The sequence below is a fragment of the Geotrypetes seraphini genome, chromosome 3 (assembly GCF_902459505.1).
Source record: "Geotrypetes seraphini chromosome 3, aGeoSer1.1, whole genome shotgun sequence".
NCBI classification, from domain to species: Eukaryota; Metazoa; Chordata; class Amphibia; order Gymnophiona; family Dermophiidae; genus Geotrypetes; species Geotrypetes seraphini.
This window is the reverse complement of record NC_047086.1, coordinates 21,404,715-21,421,106: the sequence shown is the minus strand read 5'-3', so window position 1 is coordinate 21,421,106 and position 16,392 is coordinate 21,404,715. Positions and strand designations below refer to the sequence as shown.

At 41.4% G+C, this 16,392-nt stretch overlaps 1 protein-coding gene across 20 annotated transcripts in view; it reads right to left on the bottom strand.

Annotated features, from left to right (window-relative positions):
* USP45 (ubiquitin specific peptidase 45) overlaps positions 1–16,392 on the bottom strand; it is a 314,718-nt gene that overhangs the window by 98,238 nt on the left and 200,088 nt on the right. For 17 of the 20 annotated variants that reach the window (XR_004538801.1, XR_004538800.1, XR_004538803.1 and 14 more), the window contains 2 exons: positions 12,056–12,147; positions 3,513–3,569 (listed from right to left, as the gene is read on the bottom strand). Coding sequence is in view for 12 of the 20 variants with exons in the window: in XM_033938032.1 (XP_033793923.1) it covers positions 3,513–3,569; positions 12,056–12,147 (149 nt within the window). In the remaining 8 variants the exon portion in view is untranslated. Of the gene's footprint in view, positions 1–3,451; positions 3,570–12,055; positions 12,148–16,392 lie in introns of those variants that run through there. The other 3 variants (XR_004538804.1, XR_004538806.1, XR_004538802.1) reach the window with 3 other exon arrangements.

Sequence of the window (16,392 nt, the reverse complement as noted above, 5' to 3'; positions counted from 1 at the left end):
AATTTATGGAATTAGAGGAAGAAATTAAATTATTAGAAAAAAAATTAATTATTAAATGGGAAAATGTAGTATTACAAAAACTATTAAAAGTTAAAACTAAATATAATGAACTCTCTTCACAATTTGTTAGAAAAGAAATGTTCTGTCAGCAATTTAGATATTATGGAAACTCAAATAAAGCTGGAAAAATGCTAGCAAATTTTCTTAAAGCAAAAAAAGAAAAACTAAAATTATTGCAATAAAAGATACAAAAGGTAATACACACACCAGCACTAAAGATATTGTAAAACAATTTCTTGATTTTTATAAGAGTCTATATACTTCAGATTCTTGTGAAAATAAAGAACAAGATGGCTTAGAGTTTTTAAATTCATTTATTGGACCAAATATTCCAGAACATATAAAAGGAAGTTTAGAAGAACATATATCATTAAAAGAAATAGAACTAGCATTGAAATCTCTTAGAGTTGGATCCGCTCCAGGTGGAGATGGATATACTGTTGAATTTTATAAAACATTTCAAAATATTATATTGCCTTATTTATTAAATTTATATCAATATCAGATACATAATGAAAATATATCAGGTACTATGGCAGATTCTGTAATTATTGTCTTACCAAAACCAAACAGGGATCCTACATTGGTTTCAAACTACAGGCCCATATCATTGTTGAATGTAGATGAAAAATTGCTTGCTAAAGTATTAGCATTAAGATTGGCAAAAGCTCTTCCTTTTATTATAGATGTACACCAAACAGGATTCGTTGCTAAAAGACATTCCTCACATAATACCAGACTGGCACTTCATTCTTTAAACTTAGCGAAAACTATGAATGAACCAGCTTTCTTAATATCGTTAGATGCAGAGAAAGCATTTGATAGAGTGGAGTGGAAATTTATGTATCAAGCTTTAAAATGGTTTGGAATAGGTCCCTTTTTTATTAAAATGATTCAAACATTGTATAGCTCTCCTGGAGCAAGATTAAATATAAATAATAACATTTCAGAAAGATTTAACTTGTTACGGGGGGTTAGACAAGGTTGTCCTTTATCTCCCTTACTTTTTGATATTGTTCTTGAACCCTTATTAATTGCAATAAATCAAACTAAGGGAATAAAGGGGATCACATTTTCAAATTGGGAATATAAATTATCTGCATATGCAGATGATATTCTTTTATATTTGAGGAAACCGGAAGATACCATTCCATGTTTATTAAATTTATTAGATAAATTTGGTAAATTTTCTGGATACAAAATAAATTGGGAAAAATCTGAAGTTCTTCCAATTAATGTCCATTGTACCAAAGGATTATTTGATTCATATTCATTCCAATGGAAAGAGGAAGGAATAAAATATTTAGGAATTGTTATTAAAAATACAATTGATGATACAGTAACAGAAAATGAAAAAATTCTATTAAAAAAAATAACAGAAATGTGCGAGCAATGGAATCCTTTACATCTTTCATGGTGGGGAAGAGTTCAAACAATAAAAATGATGATCTTACCTGTGGTTTGTTATCAAATGAGTATGATTCCGATATTTTTTCAGGGGTCATTTTATAAAAAATTAAATAGAATACTTACAAAATTTGTTTGGTTTGGGAAAAGGCCAAGAATCGCTTTAGCAACATTACAAAAAACAATTAGAGAGGGAGGGGTAAATTTTCCAAATTTTTATAGGTATCATCAAGCCTATATTTTAAGACAGGGTATGTATTGGATCCTCCCAGACCTCATGGAGAATGTACCAGACTGGTTATATTTAGAATGGCGACTCTTGTTTCCATTATATCCGGAACATCTTATAAGTATAACAATGCCCAAGAGATATAAAGATCACAGAATTTTATTAGATACATGGAAAACATTAAGATTTATTAGTAATATTACAACAGATCCAATAACTAAATCGTTAAATCAATCCATTTGGGTAAACTCCAGGATCAAAATTGGTGGATTCAAAATAATATGGAAGCAATGGATAATTGCAGGTATACGATCTTTAAATGATGTTATAGTAAATGGATCCATGCTTAGTTTTTCACAATTGCAACAGAAATTTGGATTGAACATAACACAATATTTTAAATGGATGCAATTGAAGCAGGCCATCCAGGAAGGGTTCCCTGAATGGAAGAATCTTAATACTCAATATAGTTTGCAAATCCTTTGCTTTCAGGCAGATTTTTTGGGACACCAAGCCGCAAAATGGTATAAATTATTATATGGATTTTTAAATAAAAAAAAAAAAGAACAGGACTTAGGGACATTTGGAGTATTGAGATAGGACAGACAATTTCTGCAACTCAATGGCAAAAATTTTGGTCCTGGAGAATACATACTACAATGTCAGCATCTATGAGTCAAACATGGTTGTTTTTATTACATAGAGTTTTATGGACCCCTACTCGGTTACAAAAAATAGATAGTTCTAAATCTAATAGATGCTGGCATTGTAAGGTAGAAATTGGGACATTAGATCATTTAATCTATTTTTGTCCCTGTATAAATGCCTTTTGGAAAACAATTTGGCCCCAAATTAATATATTATTAGAAAATCATGTTGGACTTACATATGACACAATTTTATTTGGAACAGCAATGAGAACACAGAGTCCAATATCAGCAAACAATAATAAACTTTTATTGATATTAACAGGGGTCGCCATACAACAAATTACTCAAAACTGGAAAGATCACACAAAATTAAATTTCACTTTTTGGTGGAATTCTATTTGCCATATATATAAGATGGAAAAAGCAATAGCGTTACAACATGGTCATATTAAAAAATTTAATAAAATCTGGGGACCATTGGCTCTTTTTTCTAAAGATCAGATATCATAGCACAAGGATAGATCATATAATAGGGGTTAGGGTGGGTACAATATTATAATAACAGATGATTTATAATTTATTGCAAAAGGGGTTTTTATATATGTTTGTATTAAAATATATATTGATGGATATTCAAGTGTATATTGAAAATTATATGTATTATATATTTATCACTTGATGTAAGAAATTTAAAATGAATAAAGAACTTTAAAAAAAAAAAAAAAAGAATCAAGTTAGACAGGAAATAGAAACCACCCAGCTCATGATTTTTCCTCCATTCAATTGTAAATGGTTCTACTATATTTCATCATCAAATACATCTCATTTCTTCTCTAAACTATAAGCAATCACTCAATGTCCTTACAAAGGCATGGCCTATACATGGAGGCAATATTACCTTCTTTTTCCAGCTGTTACTTATCCTTATTCAACCAAGCATACTTTTAGCTTTCCCAATTAGTGTATCGCCTTGTTGTCCTCTGAAATAATTACCCTTCTATCGTTTTTTTGGTTCAGCAGTTTCCAGTGTTTGTATTTCTAATCAATATGTTGTTGATGGATCTTGAATTCCAAAGGCAAGATTTTTAAAATGTTTTTCTTTTTGCATCATCATTTATTTTTCTAACCTTGCCCATTTTAGCCACTTAAAAAATAAATGTTCTTACCCTCTCCTCTATAATCGGAAGTGAGAGGTCAATGAAAGGTTCCTTTACAGTAGAAATCTTCAATTTTCAGCAGGGGAAGAAAAAAGAGAAACAGAAATTACTTCCCTGAGTAAGGACATAAGAACAGCCTTACTGGATCCAACCAATGATCCATCTAGCCTAGTATCCCATCTTCACAGAGGCCAATTCAAGTCACAAGTACTTGTCAAAAACCCAAATAGCAGCAGCATTCCATGCCACCGATCCAGCGCAAGCAGTGGCTTCCCCCATGTCTGTCTCAATAGCAGACAATGGACTTTTCTTCCAGGAACTTGTACAAACCTTTTTTAAAACCAGGACTATGGTTTCCTTGTTCCTAATGCCCCTTTATTTTATTTATTTTAAAACATGTATATCTTGCATATCCACAGTTTTAAGCAGCCTGGCTATTTTGTGTGACTATACACCATACAAGATTAAATGAGCCCCCTAAAGCCCTTGTTACCAGATGGCTCAGTACAAAGAGGGGGGGGTAGAATAAACTCATGGCCTTACAAGTTTCATATGTCCAACAGTGCCGGCCATCCCAACCTCAGTGGAGAAAGGGCACATATTTAGTGTGGATTCCAAAGGGCATGACTGCCAATGCCAAGAAATTTTTGGGAAAAATTTCAGATGTTTTAGAGCCCAAAACATTCCTCTTGTCAGCAGTTGCACAAGTCTAGGAAATGCAATCCCGCTGTCTGTTTTAAAACCCAGGAGGAATCTCTTCCAGATGCCCAGCTTATATGCATCTCTTGGAAGAACAACCTGAGCACACACAGAACAAAGGACAGCCATTCTCTCAATCTTACAGTAACTCTTATTCTCAGTAGCCATAAAGTAAGCGACAGCGTTTTCTACACCTCATAAATAGTAAAATATCTTCTTACTTAATGGGGAAAAAACCCCTTTAGATCTAATGGAGAACTGTTACACATTTTTTAAAGTTAGATTACCTTTGAAAGGCTTTTTCAGTTTTGTTTCACTGTGCAAGGAGTTAATAATACAGCAGAAATTTGACTACTACATTTCATTTATTTATTTATTCAATTTTCTATACCGTTCTCCTAGGGGAGCTCAGAATAGTTTACATGAATTTATTCAGGTACTCAAAACATTTTTCCCTATCTGTCCCAATGGGCTCACAATCTATCTAATGTACCTGGGTTAATGACGTACCATTGCAAACTACTTCTTAAACCGCCCCCTCCCACCCACCCCCACCACTCAGATAGAGATTTATAACGTTTAGGGCTCCTTTTACTAAGCTACGTTAGGGCATTAACATGCGAAATAGCTCGCGCGGCAAAGCATTCAGCTGGTGTTAGTTCTAGCCACGTAGCGTGCAGTGTAGCATGCGGTAATATCCTGCGTGCGCTAAACGCTAGCGCACCTTAGTAAAAGGAGCCTTTAGGAATGTAGTAACATGGACTGTCATTAAGATGTGTTATTTTACCACAGGTCCTTTTTCATGCAACAAGACCTAGGTGTATATCTACTAAAGAGCACTACAGCATATGCTAACGTGGGACTTTTTCCCATGCGCTAAGTCCACTTCTAGCGTTCCCAAGATACAGGGCATGTCAAAGATTTTTTTTTTTCAGGTTGCACACTAATGTTTGCATAGCATGCATATATGATAAATATTAACACAAGGGCACATACCACCTCCTAAGGGCTCATGCATTAAGCCACCATTAACCAGATGGTGTGTGGAATTGGGGACGTGCTATCTGGTTAACACCACGTCCCCCAGTAAAAAATCTGTCAATATAAATCATATTGGGAAGAATAACCCAAATCATAGTTACCCAAATCATAGGGTCCACTTTGGAGGTCAGCGTCCAAGAAAAAGATCTGGGTATCATTGTAGACAATACACTGAAACCTACCACCCAATGTGTGGCGCTAGCCAAAAAAACTAGGAATTATTAGAAAAGGGATGGCAAACAAGACTAAGAATGTTATAATGCCTCTGTATCGCTCAATGGTGCGACCTCACCTTGAGTATTGCGTTCAGTTCTGGTCTCCTTATCTCAAAAAAGATATAATGGCATTAGAAAAGGTTCAAAGAAGAGTGAGCCAAGATGATAAAGTGGGTGGAACTAGACTAAAGAGGTTAGGGCTTGAGATGGATAACCTGGACATACACATGGATAAACTGGACATACTGGCCTCACTTGTGTATGCTGGACACTACAGACATTTTTAACATATATTTTCCCACAGCCTGGCCCAGCCTGTACCTTGCTATCTGTGAACACATGTATCCTTTGAAATGCTAACCCAGCTGCCATTCCCTGCTGGGAGGATACTTCTCCAAGGTTCTGCTGAGCTGTTATCAGTGCTGTATGACTTCACATATGCCAGGTACCCTGGAAAGCCATAAAACATTTATAACAAGCAACATTCCCTGCAGGATGAAAGAGGAGTAAGAGACGTAGGAGCCTGATACCAAGACAGAACTCTTACCCAAGCTGGACATTTGCTGCCTGTCTCTGAAGCAAGTTATGGCAACCAAGCACAGCTGGGATGCTGGAGGTCACCCTTGCCAACTTTCTGCATATCTACAAGGATGCCATCCTGAAGATGCACAGAATTGTAAAACCACAAATTAGCATCTGCAAGGTGATAAGGATCTCAGAGCTGGAAGAAGAAAGTTCACCAAGAATTGTCTGTTTATGCTCGGGCCCCCCTCCTGGGGGGGGGGGGGAAGTGAGAGAGGTGTGGACTAGGGGGAGGAATAGTTAGGTAAACATTTTTGAACCAATAGGGAAGTACATGACCAGAGTTCGGGGATGTGCTTTTTGAAACAAAGGAAGAATTTCTCTATATAACAATCCACGCATCATAGGTAAAACCAGAGAGGAATTCACTTGGGTATGCCAGCAGGGACATGCTAGCCCCCTGCTCGGCATATGGGTGTAAGCTACTCTCCATTGCATATTCTGAACTGACAATATATTTCTTTCTGCTATGCCTTTGTTGCTGTAATTGTGTAAGTCTTTATACTAACAATAAAAAATATTGTCTGTTTTTGGAACATACAATGCCATCTCGTAGTCATTCCAATAAGGTAAAACAAAGCAGCATTTACTTCAGGCTCTTCAGTTTGGAAAAGAGACGGCCGAGGGGATGAATGATTGAAGTCTACAAAATCCTGAGTGGAGTAAAACGGGTACAAGTGGATCGATTTCTATGCCATTAAAAATTAAAGACTAGGGGAAACTGCAGCCCACTCTGATAACTTCCTTTTTTCATTGGGGAGGGACAAAGTGGAGAGAAGGCATTGGGTCTGGCAGCAGGGCAGCAATGTGAGGTGTTGCTGCCGCCCGGCAACTTTTACAATAAATTTAAGGTAGACGCATACATGGGGGGGGGAGAGAAATAAAGGGAGAAGATGCTGGGGAAGAGATGCCTCTTCCCAACCTCTCTGACTCACTTATATATCAAATTCATCCAGTCCTTAAACACTCTAAGAACAGCTATCTGGGAATTCAGATTCCACCATTTCATTCAAAATTGGTAGCAGTGGTATTCTTCATTATTCCCTTTATAGCTTTCCCTTTATAACTTTACTTTGTACCGTTACTCTTATTTATATCCAAATTTATTCAATTTTATTTATATTCAAAATAACTTATTGTTCAATTAAACTTAGCTTTTGTCATTGCAGGTTCCCCTTCCCGACGCGTTTCGCCAATCTTTCTCAAGGTCGGGGGAACTTTATTAAGGATTAAACTTTCTCATCTACATCTACCGCTGGCAGTCCAAAGTGTTTAAGGACTGGATGAATGGGGAAGAGATGCAGCAAAAAGGCGACCAGCAGGTTTGCTAGCCAGCAGCAAGATATTGCAAATTACTCTTGTGAGAGCGACAACACTTTCACTTTGATTGATGCATAAATGTTAAGTTCAATAGTGGCTCGCACAAGAGTGCCACCTGACACACAGCTCCTGATTGGCAAGGCCCGACTTTAGTGCAGGAAGAGGCGGTTGGAGCATACAGCGAGTGATTTCCTTCACTCGCCAGTGCTCCAGCTGCTCTCTCCTGCCTCTCCAGCTGTCCTCTTCTGGTCGGCAGTCGCAAAATACTGCGAATGACTGGGACCGCGAACCGCAAATGACCGGGGGAACACTGTAATTAGGTTATGGCCTTTTCTATTGTTCTTCCTTTTTCTTTTTGATATTCTCATCTTATGTTCCCACCCCTTCAATTATTGAGGTTTAAGGAAGAGTGGTTATATATGATCTGCATAACAATTTGTTATTGTGTTTTTCTGTACTCTGAATTACTAAAACAAGAGTGTACATGTAAATTGTTATTCTAAATAAATAATTAAAGAAAAAAAAATGTTCCTGTTGTGTTTTGCTCCACCTCAGAGGTGCACACAGATTTTTTAAAAGAGCTTATTTCAGCCAGGATTCTACACAAGTTGTTAAGAGACTAAGGGGGTAGGTCATGAAAGGGCGTTAAGTGCATCCATTATAGTCTTATGGGCGTTCTTAGCAGTTAACACATGCCAATGTGCTTAATGCCCTTTCTTAAATTACCCCCTAATTCTATTTAATTCCATTTCTACCTTTAGGTTTGTATAGGCTTCTAATGGGCAGACTACATGTGGAAACCTCACCACTTAGAAATGGAAGGAGTCAATTTTGTACCAATTATTTTTTCAATTTGTTTCATTTGTAAAATGGCTGCTCCCATTGCATATGCAAAGAAATAACATGTACCTATATGTCCTAACCGGTGACTGGACAAAAACGCGCAGGACAATTGAGCGCCAATAATACAGAGCAGGACCATAGTGCGCCGGACTTAAACTTAATTTTAAAGTGCTCTGAGGGGGTGTGTATGTGTGGGGGGGGAAAGCACAGTTACTTACCGTAACAGGTGTTATCCAGGGACAGCAGGCAGATATTCTTAACGCATGGGTGACGTCACCGACGGAGCCCCGGTACGGACCTTTTTAACTAGAAAGTTCTAGTTGGCCGCACCATGCATGCGCGAGTGCCTTCCCGCCCGACGGAGGAGAGCGTGGTCCCCAGTTAAGATAAGCCAGCTAAGAAGTTCTAGTTGGCCGCACCATGCATGCGCGAGTGCCTTCCCGCCCGACGGAGGAGAGCGTGGTCCCCAGTTAAGATAAGCCAGCTAAGAAGCCAACCCGGGGAGGAGGGTGGGACGTAAGAATATCTGCCTGCTGTCCCTGGATAACACCTGTTACGGTAAGTAACTGTGCTTTATCCCAGGACAAGCAGGCAGCATATTCTTAACGCATGGGTGACCTCCAAGCTAACAGAGAGGGAGGAGGGATGGTTGGCCATTAGGAAAATAAATTTTGTAACACAGATTGGCCGAAGTGTCCATCCCGTCTGGAGAAGGCATCCAGACAGTAGTGAGTAGTGAACGTGTGAACTGAGGACCAAGTGGCAGCCTTGCAGATTTCCTCGATGGGCGTGGAACGGAGGAAAGCCACAGAAGCAGCCATAGCTCTGACCCTGTGGGCCGTGACAGCACCTTCCAGTGAGAGACCGGCTCGAGCATAACAGAACGCAATACAGGCAGCAAGCCAGTTGGAAAGCGTCCGTTTAGAGACAGGACGACCTAGACGGTTAGGATCGAAGGTCAGAAAGAGCTGAGGGGACGAGCGGTGAGCCCTGGTAGGGTCAAGGTAGTATGCAAGGGCACGCTTACAATCCAGCGTGTGCAACGCCTGTTCCCCAGGATGAGAATGGGGTTTAGGGAAAAAGACAGGCAACACAATGGACTGGTTGAGGTGAAAAGATGATGGGAGACTGGCTATGCCCTGGAGGAAAAAGTCAAAAGGGCTGAGATGGTTTTGATGGAGGGAGAGGCTTGGCAGGTTGGTGAGACTGTGAGCGAGCCTGAGATTGATGCTGTTGACGAGGTCGGCGAGGCTGCTGTTGAGGCGGGTTGAGAGGTCTGGCCGAGAACCTGCGCTGGTAGGAAGACTGCTGTCTGTAGGTGCGAGCAGGTGGAGTCTTCTTTTTAGGTTTAATCAGAGTGTCCCACCTAGTCTCATGTGCTGAGAGTTTCTGGGTTGTTGAGTCCAGGGACTCTCCGAAGAGTTCATCACCCAGACAAGGTGCGTTAGCCAGGCGGTCCTTGTGGTTAATGTCCAGGTCAGAGACTCTCAGCCATGCCAAACGTCGCATGGCCACCGCCATGGCAGATGCGCGAGAGGTCAGCTCAAATGAGTCGTAGATGGAGCGAACCATGAATTTCCTGAGTTGGAGGAGGCTGGAAATATGTTGCTGGAAAAGAGGGACCTTACGTTCAGGAAGGTATTTCTGTAAGGAGGAGAGCTGTTGCACCAGATGCTTCATGTAGAAGGAGAAGTGGAAGGTGTAGTTGTTGGCTCTATTGGCTAACATGGCATTTTGGAAAAGGCGCTTACCAAATTTATCCATGGTTTTTCCCTCTCTGCCAGGAGGGGTGGAGGCATATACACTGGAACCCTGAGATTTTTTCAAAGTAGATTCCACCAGGAGGGACTCGTGGGGCAATTGAGGCTTATCAAATCCTGGGATTGGAATAACCCGGTACAAGCTATCCAATTTACGAGAGGCTCCAGGAACCGTGAGGGGAGCTTCCCAGTTTTTATAGAAAGTTTCCCGTAAGATGTCGTGGACGGGCAACTTCAGAAATTCTTTGGGAGGTTGCTCAAAGTCTAGGGCATCGAGGAAAGCCTGAGACTTTTTAGAGTCGGACTCTAAGGGAATGGAAAGAGCTGCTGACATCTCCCTAAGGAATTTGGAGAAAGAGGATTGCTCTGGTTTGGAGACGGTGTCGGTCATGGAGGGTTCTTCGTCAGTTGACGAAGCGTCCTCCTCGGTACCGTGAGGGGAGTCTTCCCACAAATCTGGGTCACTAACGTCGGGGTGCGTATGTTTGGACATCGGTGTGGAGGGTTCGGCATCGCGGGTCTTTGAAAGAGATTTGCCTGAGCGCACCGAGGCGGTACCGGGTGAGGAAGACCGATGTCGTTCCTGGGACCGGACAGGGTCGGCAGCATCACGGGTATGTACTGTAGGTGTTTCTGCCAAGAGCACAGGCATGGAAGTATTAATCGGTACCGAGGGGGTCGACATCGATGGGACAGTGTGAGGCTCGGACCGGTTCCGTACCGGAAGGTGCGGTGCCAGCAACGCTGGCAACAGTTGTTGGAGCTGTTGTTGCAGCTGCTCCTGTAACTGTGTTTGGAGTATGGCCGCGATGCGGTCGTCCAAGGGAGGCACCGGTACCGCTTTTTTCTTCTTCGGTACCATAGGTGCCGCTCTACGCTCCGGCGATGAGGAGGCCGATGATGAGGCACTCACCGCGATCGGAGCGGAGCGTTTGCGGGGCCGGTGCGGTGCCGGGAGGGCCGGTGTCACAACCGTGGCAGGAGGGCGCTCAAGGGAAGTGGGAGGCTTCTTAGCCGGCTTACCTGGGCCCAACGACCCCGAGGAAGGGTCCGGTGGTGTCGATGTCGTCGGTGCCGACTTTTGTGGTGCCGTCGACGTCGCAGCCGGTTCCATGGCAGATCCGGTACCAAACAAAATATTTTGCTGGATCTGCCGATTTTTCAAAGTACGCTTTTTAAGCGTAGCACAGCGGGTGCAGGTGTCAGCCCGATGCTCTGGACCCAAGCACTGGAGGCACCAATTGTGTGGGTCGGTGAGAGAGATCGGGCGTGCACACCGCTGGCACTTCTTAAAACCCGGTTGAGGGGGCATGAAGGGAAACACGGCCTCCACAAAATTGAATCCGGAGGCCTGTATGGTGGCAACAGGCCCCGCCGGGGCCGGCCTGAAAAAATAAGGAAAACTCGACGAGTTTTTTTTTTTTTTTTTTTTGTGAAAACAAAAATAAAGGGAAACCGATAAGAAAAAAGGAAAGAAAGTGAAAAAATACGCGAGCGGGAAGGCAAAAATTAGTTTTTCAACGGCCGTTGAAAACACATGCGTCTTCTTTGCTCCGCGGAAACGAAGAAACTGGGGACCACGCACTTCTCCGTCGGGCGGGAAGGCACTCGCGCATGCGCAGTGCGGCCAACTAGAACTTTCTAGTTAAAAAGGTCCGTACCGGGGCTCCGTCGGTGACGTCACCCATGCGTTAAGAATATGCTGCCTGCTTGTCCTGGGATAACCCACATTACAGAGAAAATTGATGTTTTTCCCTAAAAAAATGGAAAAACGCCTCTTCCCTCTATAATGGGGTTCCCCCCCACTCAACAGCAGCGCAAACAGTACTAACTTAACTGCGGGGGTTCCCTCCCCAAACCCCCATTCAGAGACTTTAAAATTAAGTTTATGTCCGGCGCTCGATTGTCCTGCGTGTTTTCGACTATGACCCATCCTAACCTGAACATCTCAATTCCTATTTTAACTTTTATGTAAAATGGGCCTGAATGTATACTAATAAACTTTACAGACTAAAAACATGACATGTAGACTATGTGAAATGGAAAAAAAAAAAAGTAGCCACTGGGTGACTAGTTCATGCACAATACTCACATTTTCACATTCCTCACACATGACAGTACTGGTCAGTTCACCAACAAAGATTCTCTCAATGAAGTTCAGCTTCACGCCTTCTCTTCCATAGGCTAAAAAAGAAATTGCATTTCTTTACAAATGAAAGGCAGGGGAAAGTTGGATTCTTTGGGGGCTCCAACATGAACCAGAAGGATTAGCAAAACCCTTCTTCCCCTATCCTCCTAATTGGCTTGAACACTATTCCAATTCTTCTTCAGATGCCTCATCTTTAATGGGTTGTGTCCTCCAAAGTTTCATTTAGGTGCCCTGCTCTTCTCTATGTGGCCTTAGTCTTCTAATTTCAAAATAACATAGTAAATGACGGCAGATAAAGACCTGAATGATCCATCCAGTCCAACCTTACCCTCTCTTTGCATTTCTTCTTGTGGATGATAAAACAAATTGTATTCTGTTAATCACAAGAGCGGCCTTGGGGTCATGATGTAAAGCAATAATGGCCGCCCAAATCCATCCAGTAATAACTATATAATCTAAAGTATGAAACAAAATGGTCCAACTTACATTGTCAAACGCTTTAGCAGTGTCCAAAATGGATAGCAAAGTGGGGATGTGGTGTTCCTGACTAAAAGAAGTGGCCAATAATACTTTATGAATATTCAATACCGACTGATCTTCCCCCACTAAGACTGGCAAGTATAATGAGATTCTAGCAAGCAGCTTTAAATCTACATTTATAAGGGAGATTGAGTAATAAGAGTCTGTCTGCTCCTGAGGTTTCCCAGGCTTCAAAAGTAAAGTTATCAAGGCTTCTTTTGCATATTTGGGAAACTGACCCTCTTCAAGGGAGAGTGTGGCGCAGTGGTTAAAGCAACAGCCTCCGCACCCTGGGGTTGTGGGTTCAAACCCACGCTGCTCCTTGTGACTCTGGGCAAGTCACTTAATCCCCCGTTGCCCCAGGTACGTTAGATAGATTGTGAGCCTGCTGGGACAGAGAGGGAAAAAACTGCTTGAGTACCTGAATAAATGCATATAAACCGTTCTGAGCTCCCCTGGGAGAACGGTATAGAAAATTGAATGAATAAATAAATAAATGAATAAATTCTATTCTATCAAAGCCCCCCTCTCCCACCTGTAGATTTAACATTCTATAAAATTCACTGGAAAATCCATCCACTCCCAGAGCAAAGTCATAGCTTTTTAACAGCATTCTAATCTAATCTAATCTTCCATTTGTGAGTCGCACAAACCTATAAAAGCTCAAGGCGACAGATCAAAGAGGAAATGGGAAAGTAGTATGGGAGGGGCCTAGAAGTAGGGGGTTCTATACAGAAACTGAAACAGTTCATTGTCAAAGAGGTGGGTCTTCAGATTTTTTCTGAATGCGGTGTAGTTTGTCTCTTTCCTGATTGCTTCTGGTAGGTCATTCCAGGTTTTTACACCCAGATAAGTTAGCATAGAGTGGATAATTTGCTTGAAGTGGAGGTATTTTGTGGATGGCAGGTTTAGTTGAATTCTGTTTAGGGTTCTTCTTGATGTTAACCAAACAGTAGAGAATAGTTGGATGAGGGGGACTGCTGAGTTTCCATACAGAATCTGGTTGACATCAAGAAGAACCCTAAACAGAATTCAACTAAACCTGCCATCCACAAAATACCTTTCTGTAGTTCTTTGACCTGCAAAGAGCGATTTAATTCTTGGGCAGCAGTACTAGATAACTTTGGCAGACCCGATTGGTTTAAATAATCTGTGAATAAGTCTAAAGAGAATATGGCATCCGCCTGACATGTCTTAGCAAAGTAATCTAGGAATTCCTGAGTGACATCTTCTATTTTAGATGCCTCTGTGCCATCTTTGCGGTTGAAGGACAGTATAGGTTGGCGACCCTGCCATGTTATAACAATGTTAGCTAACGGTCTACCAGGTTTATTATCATCAGCGAAAGCCTAAACCTATGGTAGAAGTGCCACTTTTTCATGCTATCATAAACTAAAAAATTAAGAGCTGCTTGGGTAAATAAAGAGAGTTCCCTAGTTAGTTGACTGGGCAGCGCGCTATAGCACTTCTTGGCTTTGTTCAAGGCCTTTTCTAAAGTAATAATACCCTTTGCAATTTTATTTCGGGCTGACACATAAGATATTATGTCCCCTTGCACCACCACTTTGCCCATTTCCCAAAATAAAAGTGGGTCTTGCTTGTGTTGGATGTTATTTTTGCAATAAGTCTCCCATTTATCAATGAAATATTTTCAAAATTCTTTATCATCATATAAGTAAAATAGAAATCTCCAGCGGGAATATTGAGAATAATGGGGATTACCCTGTAAATTGATCCATATAAGGGAATGTTCTGATATTTCCAAAGGGCCAATCTGCACATGCATCACGTCCTGAAATAACTTTGTAGTAACAAAGATGTAATCTATTTGAGAAAGAGTCCCGTGAGCCCTGAAAAGATGGGTTTAATTACACTCACTGGGGTGGAGGAGGCACTAAGGGTCAACTAAATCCAAGACATGACAGAAAAGCGACAGGGCCTCCCCTCTCTCCTTACCAGGGCACAGCGCCAGAGGATCTATCTGAAGGTCCATGGAGAGACTGAAGTCCCCCACTATAAGGAATGGGTAGCACCCTAGATAAGGGGTACAGTAAGTAGTTCAGTGAAAAAACATGATCTAGCTAGGTACTTGGGACCTGGGTTGGCCACTCTTGGAAACAGGATATTGGGCTTGATGGACCTTTTGTCTGGCCCAGAATGGCAATTCTTATGTTCTTATATAAGCCAAGTAAAGGACAATCAAACCAATGTGACATCACTGATGAGGTTGGCTCTTAGGCATTGGTGGAATGAGGCATTATGACATCACAATCTCAGCTCTGGAATGTTGCTACTCTTTGGGTTCCTGCCATGTACTTGGGACCTGGGTTGGCCACTGTTGGAAACAGGATACTGGGCTTGATGGACCTTTGGTCTGTCCCAGTAGGGCAATTCTTATTGTGAGTTTCTATACCACTATTAATGACTGGGGAATCAATTCAGAGCGGTTTGCATGAGCTTCTGTAGAGGTACAATACAGAGTTATTAAGACTGGCATAATTATGGCATAATCTATCATCCTACTTATGTTACCGGCACATCGATCGTCCTACTTATTTGCACATGTTCATACCAAATCCATCTTCTGGATGTAATTATATCTATACAGATTATGGAAACCAAGGACATACCTACCTTTCTAGCCCAGAAACAAAGTTTCCTCTAAAGCCCTGGAACCCAACCTCACTTCTCACCTTCCAAACTGCCAAAGCAATCCTGTAGACTCTCAGACTCTTAGGCATTTGGACACTGCCAGCAAAAACCTCTCCATAGATAATCTACACAAAGAAATTTCCAATGGCAGTTTAGGAGGATCTCAACATTGGGTCATTTGATAGCAACAGTTGCCCCCAAAAAGCATCAGAAATTGAGGGAACTGAGTGGACTGTATCAGTGGCTGGTTATCCTGGAGGGATAACATATGCATCATCTGCCTACCCGGCTATCTTAGTACAGTTGGGGGAGGTGAAGAAGAAGAAACTGATAGATGGAGGAGCTGCAATATTAGTTCTAGCTTGTCCACCAGCACTACTTTGAATAAAAAGGCTAGTAGGCTATTGGTGCAAAAGCTGAAGACGAGGTGCTTTATTAATAATATTACCTGCATTAAAGGACAGTGTCAGGTGGAGCTAGTAGACACTCAGGATATACGAGACCAGTTTCTTCAGTTCTATAAGATGCTTTATACACTAGAGAAAGCTGCAAAAGGGGGTTTGGGATACTGGGAATTATTTTTTTGGGGGATGACCTTGGGGAAGGTGGAAAATAGGGAGGTGGAATTATTGGACAGGCCAATTTTTGGAATGAAGGAGACTCATGCGCTACGTCTTATGAAACCTGGAAATTAACCGGAGCGCGAAACTTTAAAGGTGAAATTTTTACAGAATGTTCTATTGGGACCCATGGTTAGACTCTTTAATTCATTGGAATTCCTACTTGTAAAGTATTCTTCTCTATGGGTGGTCAAGGGAGGGGGGTTTGGGGGATAGGAAGTGTGTGTAAGGGGTAGGTGCACTGAAGAACCAACTGTGCATCTGCTGTTGTATGAGTTATTGTGTTTTTTTGTTTGACTTTATTCAATAAACTTAAGTTAAAAAAAGAGTTTTCTAAATGTTAACTGTATCCATTGTGAGCCTCAAATATTTTACCCTAGTAAAAACTATTATTTGTGTGTTATCATTTCTGCAGTGAATGAAACAGCTGGAGCAGAAGCAACATACAGCAGCTCAGTCTTTGCTATATTCAGTGTCAAACATTTGCCA